Here is a 17,150-nt window from a genome sequence, read left to right as displayed (position 1 = left end):
GGACTATAAGGTGGATAGAAAGCTGGTTAGATTGTCAGGCTCAACGGGTAGTGATCAATGGCTCCATGTCTAGTTGGCAGCCGGTATCAAGTGGAGTGCCCCAAGGGTCGGTCCTCGGGCCAGTTTTGTTCAATATCTTCATTAATGATCTGGAGGATGGTGTGGATTGCACCCCTCAGCAAGTTTGCAGATGACACTAAATTGGGAGGAGAGGTAGATACGCTGGAGGGTAGGGATAGGATACACAGGGCCCTAGACAAATTGGAGGATTGGGCCAAAAGAAATCTGATGAGGTTCAACAAGGACAAGTGCAGAGTCCTGCACTCAGGACGGAAGAATCCCATGCACCGCTACGGACTAGGGACCAAATGGCTCGGCAGCAGTTCTGCAGAAAAGGATCTAGGGGTTACAGTGGATGAGAAGCTGGATATGAGTCAACAGTGTGCACTTGTTGCCAAGAAGGCCAATGGCATTTTGGGATGTATAAGTAGGGGCATTGCCAGCAGATCGAGGGCCGTGATCGTTCCCCTCTGTTTGACATTGGTGAGGCCTCATCTGGAGTACTGTGTCCAGTTTTGGGCCCCACACTACAAGAAGGACGTGGAAAAATTGGAAAGAGTCCAGTGGAGGGCAAGAAAAATGATTAGGGGACTGGAACACATGACTTATGAGGAGAGGCTGAGGGAACTGGGATTGTTTAGTCTGTGGAAGAGAAGAATGAGGGGAGATTTGATAGCTGCTTTCAACTACCTGAAAGGGGGTTCCAAAGAGGATGGATCTAGACTGTTCTCAGTGGTAGCTGATGACAGAACAAGGAGTAATGGTCTCAAGTTGCAGTGGGGGAGGTTTAGGTTGGATATTAGGAAAAACTTTTTCACTAGGAGGGTGGTGAAACACTGGAATGCATTACCTAGGGAGGTGGTGGAATCTCCTTCCCTGGAAGTTTTTAAGGTCAGGCTTGACAAAGTCCTGGCTGGGATGATTTAGTTGGAGATTGGTCCTGCTTTGAGCAGGGGGTTGGACTAGATGACCTCCTGAGGTCCCTTCCAACCCTGATATTCTATGATTCTATGATTTTGTCTCCTGCTGGGGCTCACAAGATGTATCAAAGAAAGAGTACACCAAGGGATTATGTTCCACTGGCTGAATCATCTTCATTTTCTATCAGTGAATTCACACAAGGCAATATTTGTGGCTGAGTAGTAATGGGAAGGAGTTCTCAGTTATTGCAGGAACTGGGTAGAAGTATCAAAAACATCTGCTCAGATATCAAGATGACAGATAGCATAAGGAAATTTTTAAAGGAAAACCATTACAAAATTATTTTAAATTTTTTATTGATAAATTGAAACTGAAAAGATTTTTCTTGACAGAATATAATTCTGGCACATGGCCTTTCCCAGCTGGAAGAGAATTCGGAGTGTTTCAGCCTGCAAAGTAAATAAAGTAATAAAGTGCAGTAATCAAACACCACATGCTAGAGTAAATAGGATAGGGGCAATTATCATGAGACTGCAGCAATGCAGAAGCAAAACAAAAGAAAAAATGTACAGAGGGACCCTTAGGGCTAAATCAGTGCAGTTGGTCCTAATGGGAGCAATGCCAATTTATGCCAGTTGAGGTTGAAGCCCTTGGATTCAGTCAGAACCACACCAGTGTTTATGCAGATGCCTCCATGTCCTCTGCTTTTGGGTGCATCAGTTTTACTCTTAAAGTGTTTCCAGTTGGACAGCCAACTTCAGTGGCCTTAATGTTTTGGATACTTGCCATAACTGTTGCTGAACTGCAACATTTACCATGTTTGCATAAAAATCCTTCAAAGTCACCCCAAATTAAAACTATCCCCACAACTCACTCACCCCTACTTAACTCCCCCCCACTGGGGGCAGCCTGCACAAAATGAAAAGCTTTGTGATGTGCCACAAAGAATAGCAGATTTGGGTTGTGTCAGGCCTCACATGCAGAGACAGGGAGTGAGTTTCAGAGCTGATGTCTCTTCACGGTAAATGACTCACTTCCCACCTCTTCCCATTTATATCTGGGAGTTGTTAGCCTGAGTGCTCTGGCTGATCTTAATGGCAGGCTACAGCAGAGATGTAGTCTCTAAGCCAGCCTGCATTGATTTAGAGCTTGAATTGGAAGTCAGTGCAGGCTATAGAGCACAGGTGGGATATACTCCCTGCTGGAAACACTGCCTTGTTCATTATTATCTTTAATGGAAGAAGGAGTCCGGCATCTTCAAGAAAGGGATCAAGGAAAATGTAGGTCCACCACTTAGCTGGGAAGGAGAGCTAATAACGGATAACACCAAGAAGGCTTAGGTGTTTAACTCCTATTTTGCTTCGGCCTTCACTAAAAAAAGTTAATTGTGACCAGATGCTAAACACAATTAATATTAACATCAAGGGTGCAGAAACAAAAGCCAGAATAGGGAAAGAGCAGGTTAAAGAATATTTAGATAAATTAGATGTATTCAAGTCAGCAGGGCCTGATGAAGTTCACCCTAAGGTACTTAAGGAACTAGCTGAAGCAATCGTGGAACTGTTAACGATTATCTTTGAGAAGTCATGGAAGATGGGTAAGGTCTCAGAGGACTGGAGAAGGGTAAGCATAGTACTTATCTTTAAAAAGGAGAACAAAGAGGACCTGTGGATTTATAGACCAGTCAGTCTGACTTCGATACTTAGAAAGATACTGGAATGAATTATTACACAATCAATTTGTAATCCCTAGAGGACAACAGGGTGATAACTAATAGCCAACATGGATTTGTTAAGAACAAACTAACCTAATTTCCTTCTTTTGATAGAATTACTGGCTTAGTGAATAGGGGGGAAACAGTAGATGTAATATACCTTAATTTTAGTAAAGCTTTGACAGAGTCCCACTTGACATTCTCATAAACAAACTAATGAAATGTGGTCTAGATGAGATTACTATTAGATGGGTGCACAGCTGATTGAGCAACCACACTCAAGGAGTAGTTATCAATAGTTCACTGTCAAATTAAGAGAACATATCTAGTGGGGTCCTGCAGGGACCAGTCCTGGGTCCAGTACTATTCAATATTTTCATTAATGACTCAGTTAATGGAGTGGAGGGCCTGTTTATAAACTTTGCAGCTGACACCAAGCTGGGAAGAGTTGCAAGCAATGTGGGGGACAGGATTAGAATTCTTGATAAATTGGAGAATTGTTTTGAAATCAACAAGATGAAATTCAGTAAAGACAAGTGCAAAGTACTACACGTAGGAAGGAAAAATCTAATGCACAACTAGAAAATGGAGAATAACTGGCTAGGTAATAGTACTGTTGAAAAGGATCTGGGAGTTATAATGAGCCAAAAACGTGATGCAGTTGACAACCCCTGCCCTCCCCCACAAAAACCAATATAATTCTGGGGTGTATTAACAGGAGTGTTGTATGTAAGACACAGGAAGTAATTGTTCCACTCTACTTGGCACTGGTGAGGCCTCAGCAGAGTACTGTGTCCAACATTGGGCACCAAACTTGAAAAAGATGATCATGTGGACAAACTGGAGAGTCCAGAGAAGAGCAACATTAATGATAAAAGATTAAGAAAACCTGACCTGTGAGGAAGGTTAAAAAACCTGTGTATGTTTAATCTTGAGAAAAGACTGCAAGGGAACCTGGTAACAGTCTTCAAATAGATTAAGGGCTGTTAGAAAGGGGATGGTGATCAGTTGATCTTCATGTCCATTTAAGATAGGACAAGATGTAATTGGCTTAATCTGAAACAAGGGAGATTTAGGTTAGATATGAGGAAAAATTTGTAACTATAAGGATAGTTAAGCACTGGAATTGATTACCAAACGGGGTTGTGGAATCCCCTTCATTGGAGGAGTTAAAGAACAGTTTAAACACCTGTCAGAGATGGTCTAGTTATACTTGGTACTACATCAGTGTAGAAGAATGGATGAGAGGACCTCTCAGGGTCCCTTCCAGCCCTACCTTTCTATGATTCTGTGATAGAAGGGGATACATTTTCTTTATTTTTTTGTTAATCAGGTGAGCACGATGAAAGTGAGAGTCTTCACCATGAGATGTCTGGAGGACAAGAAGGGGGAGAGGGTGATTTCATGTATGATGACACTGCATCTTACAGTGGCTTTGAACCTGCAGGGCCGCAGAGGAAAAGGTACTTTGCTGAATCACTAACATTTCCAGTTATTCCCCATCCTGTTCTTCTTGATGACAGCACTGCCATTGGCAGCACATCCCATGGCTAGAATATCAACTTGCTGAAAGTACTGATCTCTCACCAGCTGTACTTCTACATGGTATATGGTGATTGTCACCAAATGCAGGTCACTGCAGAGTGTGAGTAATGGAAGGAGAACCAGGATTAAGCTGCTAATGAAAGTGAGTTAGAGAAAGAGGACAGAAATCTTCAGAGTTGTCATGGTTGATAATCTGGGGAAAAATGTGAGTCTGATCCAAGTCCCACTGTAGTCAGCAGGAATTCTTTCATTTACTTCGGGGAGCATTGTATCAGACCATTGTATCAGATATATCTATAGCTATATAATATTCTGCGTGTGCAGAGTTACTTCATATATATGTAACCCCTACTTGCTCACAGTGGCATCGTGTCCCCCTCTAGTGCTGTTTAGGTCCCCTAGAGATTGATGAGCCTGCTACAACCTTGGCTAAGAGTCATGCATCTGTTATGAAATGCTGACCCACATGGGGCGTCGGCAGTGGGGATCAAACCTGTGATCTCTGGAACTTAATGCATGAGCCTCTACTGCCTGAGCTAAAAGACATCTTTCTATTAGCCGAGCCTGTAGCAGGCTTATTAATCTCCCCTGGGCCTAGACACCACTAGAGGGGGACAGAGTGCCACTCCAAGCAAGCAGGGGTTACATATATCAGTGTGTAGAGAGAGAGATGTCTGATGAAATTAGAAATATAATATCCTGTGTTATGCAGGAGGTCAGGCTAAATGATCATAATGGTCCCTTCCAATCTTAAAATCTAAGAATCTATGAACTGGATAAGAATCAGACAGAGACCTTCAGTTCCTGGCATTAATTCCCTCTTTGCATTTTCATACTAAGCATTAAGATAAAATGTGAAGACACACAAAGCTGTTTTTGGGAGATATGAAAATACGTGGTATCATTATCCCCAAGAAAGATCCTAGGGCTCACATTTGAAGTGACTGCCGGTGATATAAAACCAAGTAGCCTATCTCAAAACGAGCCACTAAAAATAGTCGTTTCAAGGAAAATGGTATTAAACACATCTCTTGAGCATGTGTCAAAGAACTAAGAATGTAATGTTTTTGATGGGTGATGCATAATATTCTGTTCCATAATTTAAACAGAGCAAAACTGGAGACCAAAATTCATGCTGGCGATATAAAATCCCAGAATTATCAGGTGAGTAGATTGCAGTGCACACATTTATAATAACACTACTTATGTTTATTAAAATAACTGATGGGATTGAATCTGAGACTGCTTTTGTGCATGTGTTGTATTTCTGCCCTGCAGATTGCAATAACAATCATTGAAGCCCGGCAATTAGTTGGTGAGAATATTGATCCAGTGGTGATCATAGAGATTGGAGATGAAAAGAAGCAAACGACAGTCAAAGAAGGCACAAATGCCCCATTTTACAATGAAGTAAGTACCTTGCAGTTGGGAAGATGCTGTTTGAAATGGTTGCAGAATGGTGACTGTTCATATTACAGTAACTAGAGATTAATGACTAAAGCAATCTAATCTCTCTGACAAGGAAAGTGTGTCAGCAAGCTGTTTAAATTTAAAGTATGGAAGAGCAAAAGTGACAACTCTGCTCCATCTTGCATCTCTCAACCTCTCTCTTTTCATGTTCCCTCCAATCTCATCTGCTGAGGACGTGATTTGCCATGTCTCATTCCTCCTCTACCACTCCCATCCCTCATTCATGAGCTCTTCCCAGACTAGTTCCCCCCAACCCACCATCACTCTCTTCAAGTTCCAATTGCTCCGACACTTGCTTTTGCAAGTTACACAAGGAGTTTGATAAAATAACTTCCAAAGCAAACCAAATTATTTCTTCTTCTGGGCTTCCCATCTTCTCTGCCTCTAGCTTTTAGATTTAGAGCTCTTAAATAAATGTAGTGTGTGTTTAAAAATAGTCTGACAGAAGCATATGTGGAAGTATATTAGATTAGGCCATAACTTCAAACTGTGTGGCAAATAGTGCTTGTTAATGACAGCATTAAGAACAATACTAATCTGCAATTTTGTTTTTCCACAGTATTTTGTATTTGACTTCATTGGACCTCAAGTGCATTTATTTGACAAAATTATCAAAATCTCTGTAAGTATTTTGGGAAGTTTTATGTTGTTTTATTAAACAAGGATCAAATATTTGGCTGTGTGTGTTATACTAGGTCTAACAGTGATGTTCATAAAAAGAGAAACCATTATGTTTTAAATGCCAATGGTAACATGAGGTTGAAAGTGTGTGCACTAAGGTGAAGTTAGGGATGGGGAAAGGGAGAAGTGGCAACTGGTAATGACTTAAAGAGACTTAAAACAACCGAACAGCAAGATCCAGTGTGAATTTTCATGGACATCTTTTTGAAAGTAAATTATAAACTAGTGAACAGTGTGTTACTTGGTTGGACATTTGAGTGGTGCATTGGCCTCACACTGGCCCTCTCTAGAGGATGAATTTCACCCAATATTAGTGGAGCCCTCAGCATTGTCTTCATCCCTTTAATTTTCAACCTTCACATCAGTTTTTCTCAGTTTACTGAGCTGAAACTTTTTTCGGGGGGGCTTATCTCAATTCTTCCGATGCAACCCAAGTTCAAATTTGAAAGCTGCATTCCAGCTCTTTAGGCATGAGCAATACCAGTGCTAAAATAATCCTAGCATTTTAATTGTTGCTTGTTATTCAGGAGGAAAAGGAACTCAACTGTAAGTTAAATTACTATGCTCAGCACTGCATTGACTCTTGTGCGGTGAAACCCCAAGGAGCAAATCCAACTATCCCAATCAGTCTTGCTTTGAATACTGAAATGAACAAACATACAGCTACTCATTTTGTCAAAGATGGTTTCATACACCTGGGGATAGCTGAATTAACTGCTAATCTCTGCCAGGAATATATTCCTAAAATAGTTGGTTCTAGGAATGAAGAAGCATTTAAAGTATGCTGTGGGGAATGTGTGTGTTTTGCATAGCATTGAGAGGTTTAATATGTAAAACAAATATAGATCTAATTAGCACTTTCCCTGGAGAGAAATCAGTAGTTGAATGTTGCACAGACGCAAATGGAATGATACTGAGGAAGTACACATTTGTTTCCCATTGAAGCCCAAGATGATGAGAGTATCAAAGCAGGTGTTGGTTTGGGGGTTTGGACAAATATCTAGAGTTTAGGGATGAATCTTCAGACTTCTGTGGAGCTACATTGATTTACACCAGTGGAGTATCTAGTCCTATATATGTATCCCAAGCCTTTTCAAACCTAAAACTGGGCTAGAACTTAAGCAAGAGATATGGGCCAGTGCCACTTGCATTTGTAGCTAGAAATACCACAAGCCTGGCCTCTCATGTAGTATTTCAGCATTTCTGCTTCCAGTCCCAGCCTCATATCCAAAAATTTCCAAACCATTAAAATGGGTCAGTTTGAATTTGGTCAGAGAAATGAACAATGGTTCCAGGATTTGGGAAAGGTTGTTTTTTATTTTTTTTATGAAGTACGTTGCCCATTTATAACAAACACACCAGGCCTATATCAGAACAGGGCCCACATTTGAGTGGCAGAACCAGATGGCTGTCTAAGAGTCACGTGGATCCATGCATACAAAACCTGTTGTTGTAAGATTCAGAGATGTTCACTATGTATTTGAAGAGCCAGGATCCAGTCTCAGTTTTCATACCATCAGAAGTGCAGCGCTTCAAGTGCAGTTATCTTGGTTGGGTGCACAAAGTGGGTATTTTCATGTACGAATGGCCAATTTGAGGCCCAGCAAGTCAGCTGTGTTAGCAAATTTCTAATCTGTATTCCAAATTCCAAACTAATTTTGTGGTGTTTGCCTCTTTAGCTTGGGCATATAAAGGTGAAATTCACCCTATGCAGAGCAGCAGCACAATGTCTTTTGACCAGTTAAACTCTGCTTACACCCTTAATATAAAGCTTCATTGGGGCTCAACTAGTGCGTCGGCCCCCTTGTTGGCCTTTCGCACAGATGTGTATTTCAACCCCAATTGCATGCACGTTTTGGTGCCTGGCGCTGTCCCGCAGGATCAAACCCACAGAGCATGGAATTAGTTCTTTGTAAAATACTTGCTGCACGTGAAGAGTAGATATTTTCCCAAGAGAAACAGTTCTTCCATTTGAATTCTATACGTTTATCTACATATGTTTAAAAGATACAAAAGTAAGTAGAGCATATTAAATCAATATCTTGCTTATTCATTTTTTCTTCACACTTCATCCCTTTCTTTGAATTATACTATAATTACAAGAAGCCTTCACCTGGTAAATCTCTGTTATGTTTACTTCCACGTCTAATCTTTCTGATTAAGTTTTTCTTCGGTAGCTTAGCCATCTGTCAACATCTGGGTTGAGGGCCTGAATGCCAAGTTTCAACAGAGAAAATGGGCCAGTGCCTCAGCTGGTGTAAGTTGGCCTAGTTGCATTGAATTCAATGGAGAAACCAGGAGAGGATTTGGCCCCAAGGTTGTAATGATTAGGCCATAAACAAAATATGGCCAATCTAATGCAATGCTAATGTATGCTATTATAATCAGGAATTCATTTCAGTTATCTTGGAACATGGCTTTAGAAAAAAACGGCATGTCAAGGGAATAAAATTGAACGAGCGAGCAAATACGTGTCCTGGCAAGAAACAGCACCACAGGAGATGGAAAACTTCCTACATTTGCTTGGTTTGAAGCTAGCCTGAGGAGAAGCAAAGTTTAACAGCCTTCGGGACTACTAATCCCTCACACACTGAATCCATATTATCATGGAAATGTACAGACCTGTGTTTAGAAGCCTCAGGAAAGCAAATAATGTAGCAGCACTACCATGTATCAGCCCAGCGGTTAGTCTAACTGCCATTCGATTCCTGTTCTTGGGGGAGAACGAGGCCCTTTTCTGTCCCCCAAGCCCTTAAAAATGAATAGATTTCCTTCTCATTAACCTCTTCAGACACATTATGGCAACATCCTTTCAATGCTGTAGGCATGATTGATATTGTACTTTCACTCTAAGCCCTTATCCTCAGTTCTCAGTTACCTTCTAGACTGATATTTCTCCTGCTCCTTCTCAGCTGGAAAGTTTGAAGAAAATCCCTTCAGTTATTTTTTGAGTTTATTGATTGTGAAAAAACCCACCATGGGTTTTTAGCTGTTCAGCTGGTTATTGTGCTTGCTTCTGCCTTCCTCCCCCTCCCCCATGGAGAAAAGAAAAAGAGTTTGATTTGAAACATCAAACTTGCCTGCTTTACTACATCTGGGTGGAGAGCGGGGAGGGTTGGACAGTGGGGGAAGCTTGAGAAATAAGAGTGAAAAAAATATATACAGAGCACTGCACACAAGAGCTGTTAGTTACTTATTTTCCTTGTCAATTTAAGAGCCTCATCCTGCAAGGGGTGGAGCCCTGTGGGACTTCAGTGGGAATAGAGAACACTCAGAATCTCACAGGGGCATAGGTGCTGGAACTAGGGGTGCTGCCAGACCCCCTGGCTTGAAGTGGTTTCCATCATATACAGGGTTTACAGTTTGATTCAATGGCTGTCAGCACCCCCACTATACAAATTGTTCCAGCACCACTGCACAGAGGTTCAACACTCTTCACACCGGAAGGCCCCTACGTGCCCACAAAGTGTAGTTTTCACATGGGACTATCCCTGAATATCCACTCAGACTCTGGAGAGGGGAGAGAAAATAAAAGGAGAGCAATGAGAGAACGGGACCCTGGCCTTGACTTTCACTCCAGTAGATCCCTTTCTTGCCCTGACTAAAGCTTTATGAAACGTTGTGGTTTTGGTTGTGCAGGACTTGTGAACGTTTTTTATGTGGAGTGGGGCTGCCACTTTGGTTTCCATGGGTTCACGCTCCTATTGCAGCCACAAAGTCAAAGTGAAATTCATCCAAAGCTGTTGTTTTCCCTGGCTTCAAGGTGAAACAACTGAGTTTTCACGGTTTCTTGAACCCCAAACCTATTTTAACTTAGGTTCCTTGAAAATTAGATGGATGCTATATTAATGATTTAACTGGTCTGGCATTAGGTTGGCTGCTGCTTCAGTTTCCCAGAAGGCCTTGCTGAAGGCTACAGTCTCATGATCCTTGGGCTACAAGTCCTATGATTTGAGAGGAGACTCAAGGTCTATCTCCCCCATGACAGATCCAAACCAAAAGTTGAATCCAAGTCTGTATCTGGAATATATAGAATTGAAGCCCCGGATATGTGTGCTTCCAAATTTGGGGGCTCAAAATCCAGATCCAAATTTGAATTCTTCCCAAGTTTGGGGTGTGTCAATTTGGTTGTTCTAGAACCATGAACTACGAACTCAGACCCTAGCCCAGATCTAGGATTTTAGTTTCAGAGCTATCTTTCCTTCCAGTTTGGCCAAAGATTGTCTGAAAGATGTGCTAGCTCTTGTGAATCTTTTTCTCAAACGTGGGTTGAGTTCCAGATTTTTAATTAAACCCAAAACCAGTAAGATTTGTTTCATAACAAAAGGTTCATACAGCTCTTCTTCCAATCCCACCACAAGGAAATGCTGCTGTCCTGCAGCCTGCTTGTCGCCAGTGGTACACACACAGGGATTTGAAAACCAAATCCAGATGTGAAGGGGAATGATCTGACCAGGAGTAGCTGGTGTTGAATCCCTAATCTGGAAGGATGGAGCAAGTGTCCCATGAACCTGATCTTCCTCTCATTTGCACCAGTTTACATCTGTGTCACCCACTGACTTCAATAGAATAACATTTTGTGAGCTCAGAATTGGGCCCATTGAGTAAAATACATATTGAAACTTTGGAAAGTGACAATGTAATTCCTTCTCCTCTGTCTACAAACAGTTTTTGTACCAATTTAACTATTGGTTTAGAAACCAATATAGTTAAACAGGTGCAACCCTTACTGTGGATGCAGTTATTCCGGGATAAAACTGCTTATATCCCTCTTGCCTGTTTAAATGGACATATATAAGTAGTTTTATATTGTTATAACTGCATCCAAGTTAGAGGGTTCCACTGATTTAACTATATTGGTTTCTAAACTCATACAATGAAGGCAGCACAAAAACTGACCAGCCCTAAGGTGTCTATGTCTGTTGTTGGATATGATCCCCACTGGTTGCTGTGGCTGCTTTTGTCATCTATATCAAGTATCTTTGCTTGGAATTCTGTTTCATATATTGAGTGGAAGGGAATCTCTAATGTGCCTTTCTTCAACAGGTTATGCACAACAAGCTGATCGGGAGCTTATTGATTGGCTCCTTTAAAGTAGATGTGGGGACAGTGTATAATCAGCCAGGTAGGAGATGCATTTTCTAAGTTCTCTTTTGTTACATGTGTGTTTTTTCTGCTGTTTGTCTTCTTCAATCACTGGAATCCCTTCTTGGGGCCATCACAGAGGGATTCTCCAAGGTCCAGCTTTTCAAAAGAGCTCATCTTCTGTTTAGGCACCAAAATAAATGGTTGGATTTTTTTTTTTTAAGAGCTCAGCATGTTGCATGCTAAGTGTTGCAAAGTTAGCTGCAGAAAGCTAGGTGTTTTTGCGAAAATATGGCCCTTATTTAGGTGATTAAATGGAATGTGAGTTCTTTTGAAAAGCTGGCCCCATTTGTGGACAGTGAGTGCTTGAATATCTGGTCCCGTGTGTTGTATAAGAGGGGAGGTCAGGGAGAGAATGGGGGAGATAGACAGGAGACTGGAAAAGGGACCATGTGGGACAGTAAAATGAGAAGAGGAAAACAACAAAGAAAGACAAAGGAAGAAAGAGACAAAGCAGGAGAGAGAGGAAAAGATCCATCCCATTTGCATCAGCACCTCTAAAGCTGTTACGCGCTTTCTGAAATTTTAAAGAACTAGCCCAGGAAGGAATTTTGCTGATTTCCTCCTACCTCACATTTATGACCAGCCAAGTGTGGTTCTAGAAAACAAATATCTACACTGCAGTGCGGGTTTTAATGTATTTAACTTCTCAGGGTCCCTGTGAGGAAGGGGCATGCTATTTTATAGCTAGGAAGCTGAAACACAGCAGCTCTGTCTACACTGCAAAAAACCAACTCTGCGGCAGCAAGTCTCAGAGTCTGGGTCTACAGATTCAGGCTTATGCTACAGTGCTAAAAATAGCAGTGTAGGTGTTCCCGCTCAGGCTCTCAAACCTGGTGAGGAGGGTAAGTCTCCCAGCCCGAGCGGGAATGCCTACACCATAGCATTAGCCGGAGTCTGTAGACCCGGGCTTTGAGACTTGCTGCTGTACTGTGGGTGAGGGGTTTTTTTGCAGCGTAGACATACCCAGAGAGACTACGTGCCTGACCCAAGGTCACACATGTAGTTTGTGCAGACTTAGGCATAGAACTCTTTCTTTTCAGTCCCATGCTAGTGCCTTAACCACTGGACCACCCTTCCTCTTCAGTTACCCCCACGAAGGGCATTGCCAAGGGTGTTTTGTAAATATGTAAATAAATATCCAGGCATTGAAGTGGTAGTGGTAGGAAAACGGAGCTGTAAATGCAAATGAGAAGGGACAGAAAGGAAGGTGCTGCATTTCCTCCATTTCACTCATCACTCTAGCTACTCAGAAGATGGAAGACACAGGCCCTGTCTGCACTCTGTTTACCAGGCTAGACAGGGCAGTGGGTTTACCCCTTATAACTGTCCTACAATATGAAGCCATTCAACAGAACTGCCCCAGTGGCTCCCTCTTTCTTATATTCCTCTGAGGTAGTCAACACAGAGGGAATTATTTCTGTCTATGTTGATCAAGAAACCCTGGTTCAAACCTGTCTGAGAGCAACCTTGCTTAAACAGGACACCCGCCATCGTTTAGAGAGCGCTGCACTGGGCCATAAACTTTGACACTGAAAGCCTCTAATAGATTCGGCTTTCAGCCTCTTCCCTTGGGGCTTCTCTTTCCCATCCTCCCACTGTTTTCTTCTGAATCAGCTGCTGTACTTGTGCCTTGCCTGTAGTTCCCAGCTAGGGCTTCACTGAGCAGCACTTCACACTGCTCCTCCGAGCGTGTTTATTTCCACTCAGCTCTGGCCTGTGCCTCTCACTCTCCGTCATCCACCGCTCACCATTATTATCACTTGCAAATGTTCTTGGTGAGCAGGAGTGTTATTCTCAGGAAAGTACAAACATTGTTTGCAGCTTTCTGACTGCTGACGTGCATGCTGCGGTGGGCGCGTTTGTGACAGCTGCATGCCCAGTGTCAGAGCCCTCAGAAACTGTACTGAATGGTGTTCTATAGAACCACAGAATCATAGAACTGGACGGGACCTCGGGAGGTCACCTAGTCCAGTCCCCTGCACTCAAGGCAGGACTAAGTATTATCTAGACCATCCCTGACAGGTGTTTGTCCAACCTGCTCTTAAAAATCCCCAGTGATGGAGATTCCACCACCTCCTTAGGCAATTTATTCCAGTTCTTAACCACTCTGACAGTTAGGAAGTTTTTCCTAATGTCCAACCTAAACCACCCTTGCAATTTAAACCCATTGCTTCTTGTCCTATCTTCAGAGCTTAAGAAGAACAATTTTTCTCCCTCCTCCTTGTAACAACCTTTTATGTACTTGAAAACTGTTATGTCCCCTCACTCTTCTCTTCTCCAGACTAAACAAACCCAATTTTTTCAATCTTCCCTCACAGGTCATGTTTTCTATACCTTTAATAATTTTTGTTGCTCTTCTCTGGACTTTGTCCAATTTGTCCACATCTTTCCTGAAATGTGGCACCCAGAACTGGACACAATACTCTAGTTGAGGCCTAATCAGCGTGGAGTAGAGCAGAAGAATTACTTCTTGTGTCTTCCTTACAACACTCCTGCTAATACATCCCAGAATGATGTTTGCAATAGTGTTACACTGTTGACTTATATTTAGCTTGTGATCCACTATGACCCCCAGATCCCTTTCTGCAATACTCCTTCCTAGGCAGTAATTTCCCATTTTGTATGTGTGCAACTGATTGTTCCTTCCTAAGTGGAGTACTTTGCATTTGTCCTTATTGAATTTCATCCTATTTACTTCAAACCATTTCTCCAGTGTGACCAGATCATTTTGAATTTTAATCCTATCCTCCAAAGCACTTGCAACCCCTCCAAGCTTGGTATCATCCGCAAACTTTATAAGTGTACTCTCTATGCCATTTTCTAAATCATTGATGAAGATATTGAACAGAACTGGACCCAGAACTGATTCCTGTGGGACCCCACTTGTTATGCCCTTCCAACATAACTGTGAACCACTCATAACTACTCTCTGGGAACGATTTTCCAACTAGTTATGCACCCACCTTGTACTGGGTCCATCTAAGTTGTATTTCCCTAGTTTGTTTATGAGAGGGTCATGCGAGACAGTATCAAAAGCCTTACTAAAGTCAAGATATACCACATCTACCACTTCCTCCCATCCACAAGGCTTGTTATCCTGTCAAAGAAGGCTACCAGGTTGGTTTGACAAGATTTGTTCTTGACAAATCCATGCTGTTATTTATCACATTATTATCTTCTAGGTGTTTGCAAATTGATTGCTTAATTATTTGCTCCATTATCTTTCTGGGTACAGATGTTAAGCTGATTGGTCTGTAATTCCCCGTGTTGTCCATATTTCCCTTTTTATAGATGGGCACTATATTTGCCCTTTTCCAGTCTTCTGGAATGTCTCCTGTCTTCCATGACTTGTATAAACTTGTATGTTTTACAGGTCATCAGTTTTGTGACAAGTGGGCACTTCTCACAGACCCTGCTGACATTAGGACAGGAGCCAAGGGATACCTGAAGTGTGATATCAGTGTTGCTGGGAAAGGAGACACGATACAAGCCATTCAGAAAGAAAGTGATGCTGAAGAGCAAATTGAAAAGTACTGTAAAAATTTCCTTACTTTGCATCTGTCAAAGAGAAAAAAAATCCATGAAAAGTCCTTTTCTCCTGTTTATAGAATACATGCCTTGCTTGTGTAATCTGGCATTATTTTAACAAAAGTCCCTGTATGTTCTGCTTTGATGTGCTGGGAGGGGAGTGGGGGGCAGGAGAGTAGTTCTAATTCCACCACCAAATGAAAGGGAGGGATTATTGTCAGTTCCCTGCCTCAGAGGGAGTTCATTCTCATCTCAGGATACTGCTAACTGCTTAATCATCCCTGCCTGAATGACTTTACTCTGGGGCCATTTGAAATATTTCTGAATAGCAATTTTTTGCCTGGAGAATGCACCAGATTGCAGCAAACTTCAGGTGTTTAAAAAACCTCCCCCCCCTCCACCCCCCAAAAACAATATGACAGGAAGATATTCCTTATCCTCCTACTCTCTGTGTGTGTGTGTGTGTATTATTTATATACATGTACAAACACTGCCCCCATTACAAGTTACACACACTGTACAAAGTGTAAACATTTCTAGCAGGGGCACTTCATAGACACCTGCTTGCCAAGTGGTGTTGCCGCGTACTGCAGTTATGGGTCACTAGAAAATGCTTTTATTTAGGTGGAAAAACAAATGCACACTCCATGTCCCCCATTCCCGTCCCCCGCCTCTGGGACACAGTATTTATCACAGGTTATGCTATAAAATAATGGTGCGACGACCCCTTTGGTAAAAACATTGTCTTGGAATCACTTCATTGTCTAGCTGAGTTTTCATTCTGAGGGAAATGGCTTTTTTTTTCTTGTAGGAACCTCTTGATCCCCAAAGGATTTCCGTCTGAAAGACCTTGGGCTAGATTTTATGTGAGAATCTATAAAGCAGAAGGGCTTCCAAAGATGAACTCCAGCATCATGGCTAATGTCACCAAAGCATTCATGGGCGACAGTAAGGACCTTGTGGATCCGTATGTGGTGGTCATGTTTGCAGGTCAAATGGTAAATTGGGACTGTATTGCTCACAAATGTAGGCCTTGTTTCCTGTCAGTTAAGTTATGTGCAAACATTAAAGCTGACGCACTTTTACTTAGGGCAGGTCTACACTTAAAACACTGCATCAGCACAGCTGCACTGTGGTATTATTACACACTGTGGTATTATGTCTAATTCTCTTACAGTCAAGAAAGGCTAAAATTCCCAAGGTGGAACAAGCTGGATTCTAAGGCTGCATCTTTACTAATGAATTTCATAGCTCTCATTCTGTACTCTCTTCTGCTGGTAGCTGTGGTGGAAGCTGTACTGCAGACACAGGGCCCTAGCGGTGCTGCTGTTTTTATTATTGTCCCTACAGATGAGGCCTGTTTGTACTGTAATTTCCAGCAATGCTACCGCTGGTGGAGATTCACTCATGCTTCATTCAGGCTAGGAAGTTTGCTAGTGCAGACAAGGCCCAAAGGCCTAGTTCTTGCCTTATGTAACTTTTGGGTGAGCTAGAGTTCACTTCGCTGCCCTTCTCCAGTGCCCCAAAATACCCAACTCCCATAGAAAAATAGCTGGAGACCCAGAGTTCAGTCTCTAAAGATTTTCAGGAAGGATTGCACAGGGTCAACCTCCGCACATTCAAGTCCCAAAAGGAACTAAAGAAATAAATTTAATTAAAATAACTTTATAAAATCATATGATACAGAAACAAATAATAATCTAATTTTTACAGCATAACACGGCTATTTTATAATCCATGGACATTATCTTCACAGTTATACATACACATAAATGAAGAAAACAAATTAAAATCCGAACAGGTCAGTCCCCACAGAAACACAGTGAAAAGAAACTGAGAGTTCACAAAAGCTTAGGTTTAGTTCACCTAAGTCTCAGCTAGAGTCTTTGATCACCAGATCTAGACAGTCGGCTGAGTCTAAATCAACATCTTCCCTCCACGTGCTTGCAGGAATCTTCAGTTGGGATCCAGGCAGACTCTGTCTCTGCTGAAATCACTGCTAGCCAGTCAGCTGACTGATTAACCAACCACTCAGTTAAGTCACAAGCGTATAAAGAAAACCCTGTTACAAGAAAAAACAAAA

The 17,150-nt window shown here is 42.0% G+C and overlaps 1 protein-coding gene across 1 annotated transcript in view; it reads left to right on the top strand.

The window, feature by feature from the left end:
* Positions 1-17,150, top strand: part of FER1L6 (fer-1 like family member 6) — a 141,356-nt gene that overhangs the window by 40,388 nt on the left and 83,818 nt on the right. Inside the window, exons 3-9 of the mRNA XM_074943883.1 lie at positions 4,029-4,158; positions 5,350-5,404; positions 5,519-5,650; positions 6,270-6,332; positions 11,438-11,516; positions 14,913-15,069; positions 15,879-16,065. Of these exons, the coding sequence (XP_074799984.1) occupies positions 4,029-4,158; positions 5,350-5,404; positions 5,519-5,650; positions 6,270-6,332; positions 11,438-11,516; positions 14,913-15,069; positions 15,879-16,065 (803 nt within the window). The remainder of the gene's footprint in view (positions 1-4,028; positions 4,159-5,349; positions 5,405-5,518; positions 5,651-6,269; positions 6,333-11,437; positions 11,517-14,912; positions 15,070-15,878; positions 16,066-17,150) is intronic.

The sequence above is a fragment of the Natator depressus genome, chromosome 2 (genome assembly GCF_965152275.1).
Source record: "Natator depressus isolate rNatDep1 chromosome 2, rNatDep2.hap1, whole genome shotgun sequence".
Lineage (NCBI taxonomy): Eukaryota > Metazoa > Chordata > Testudines > Cheloniidae > Natator > Natator depressus.
This window is presented reverse-complemented; position numbering and strand designations above follow the sequence as displayed.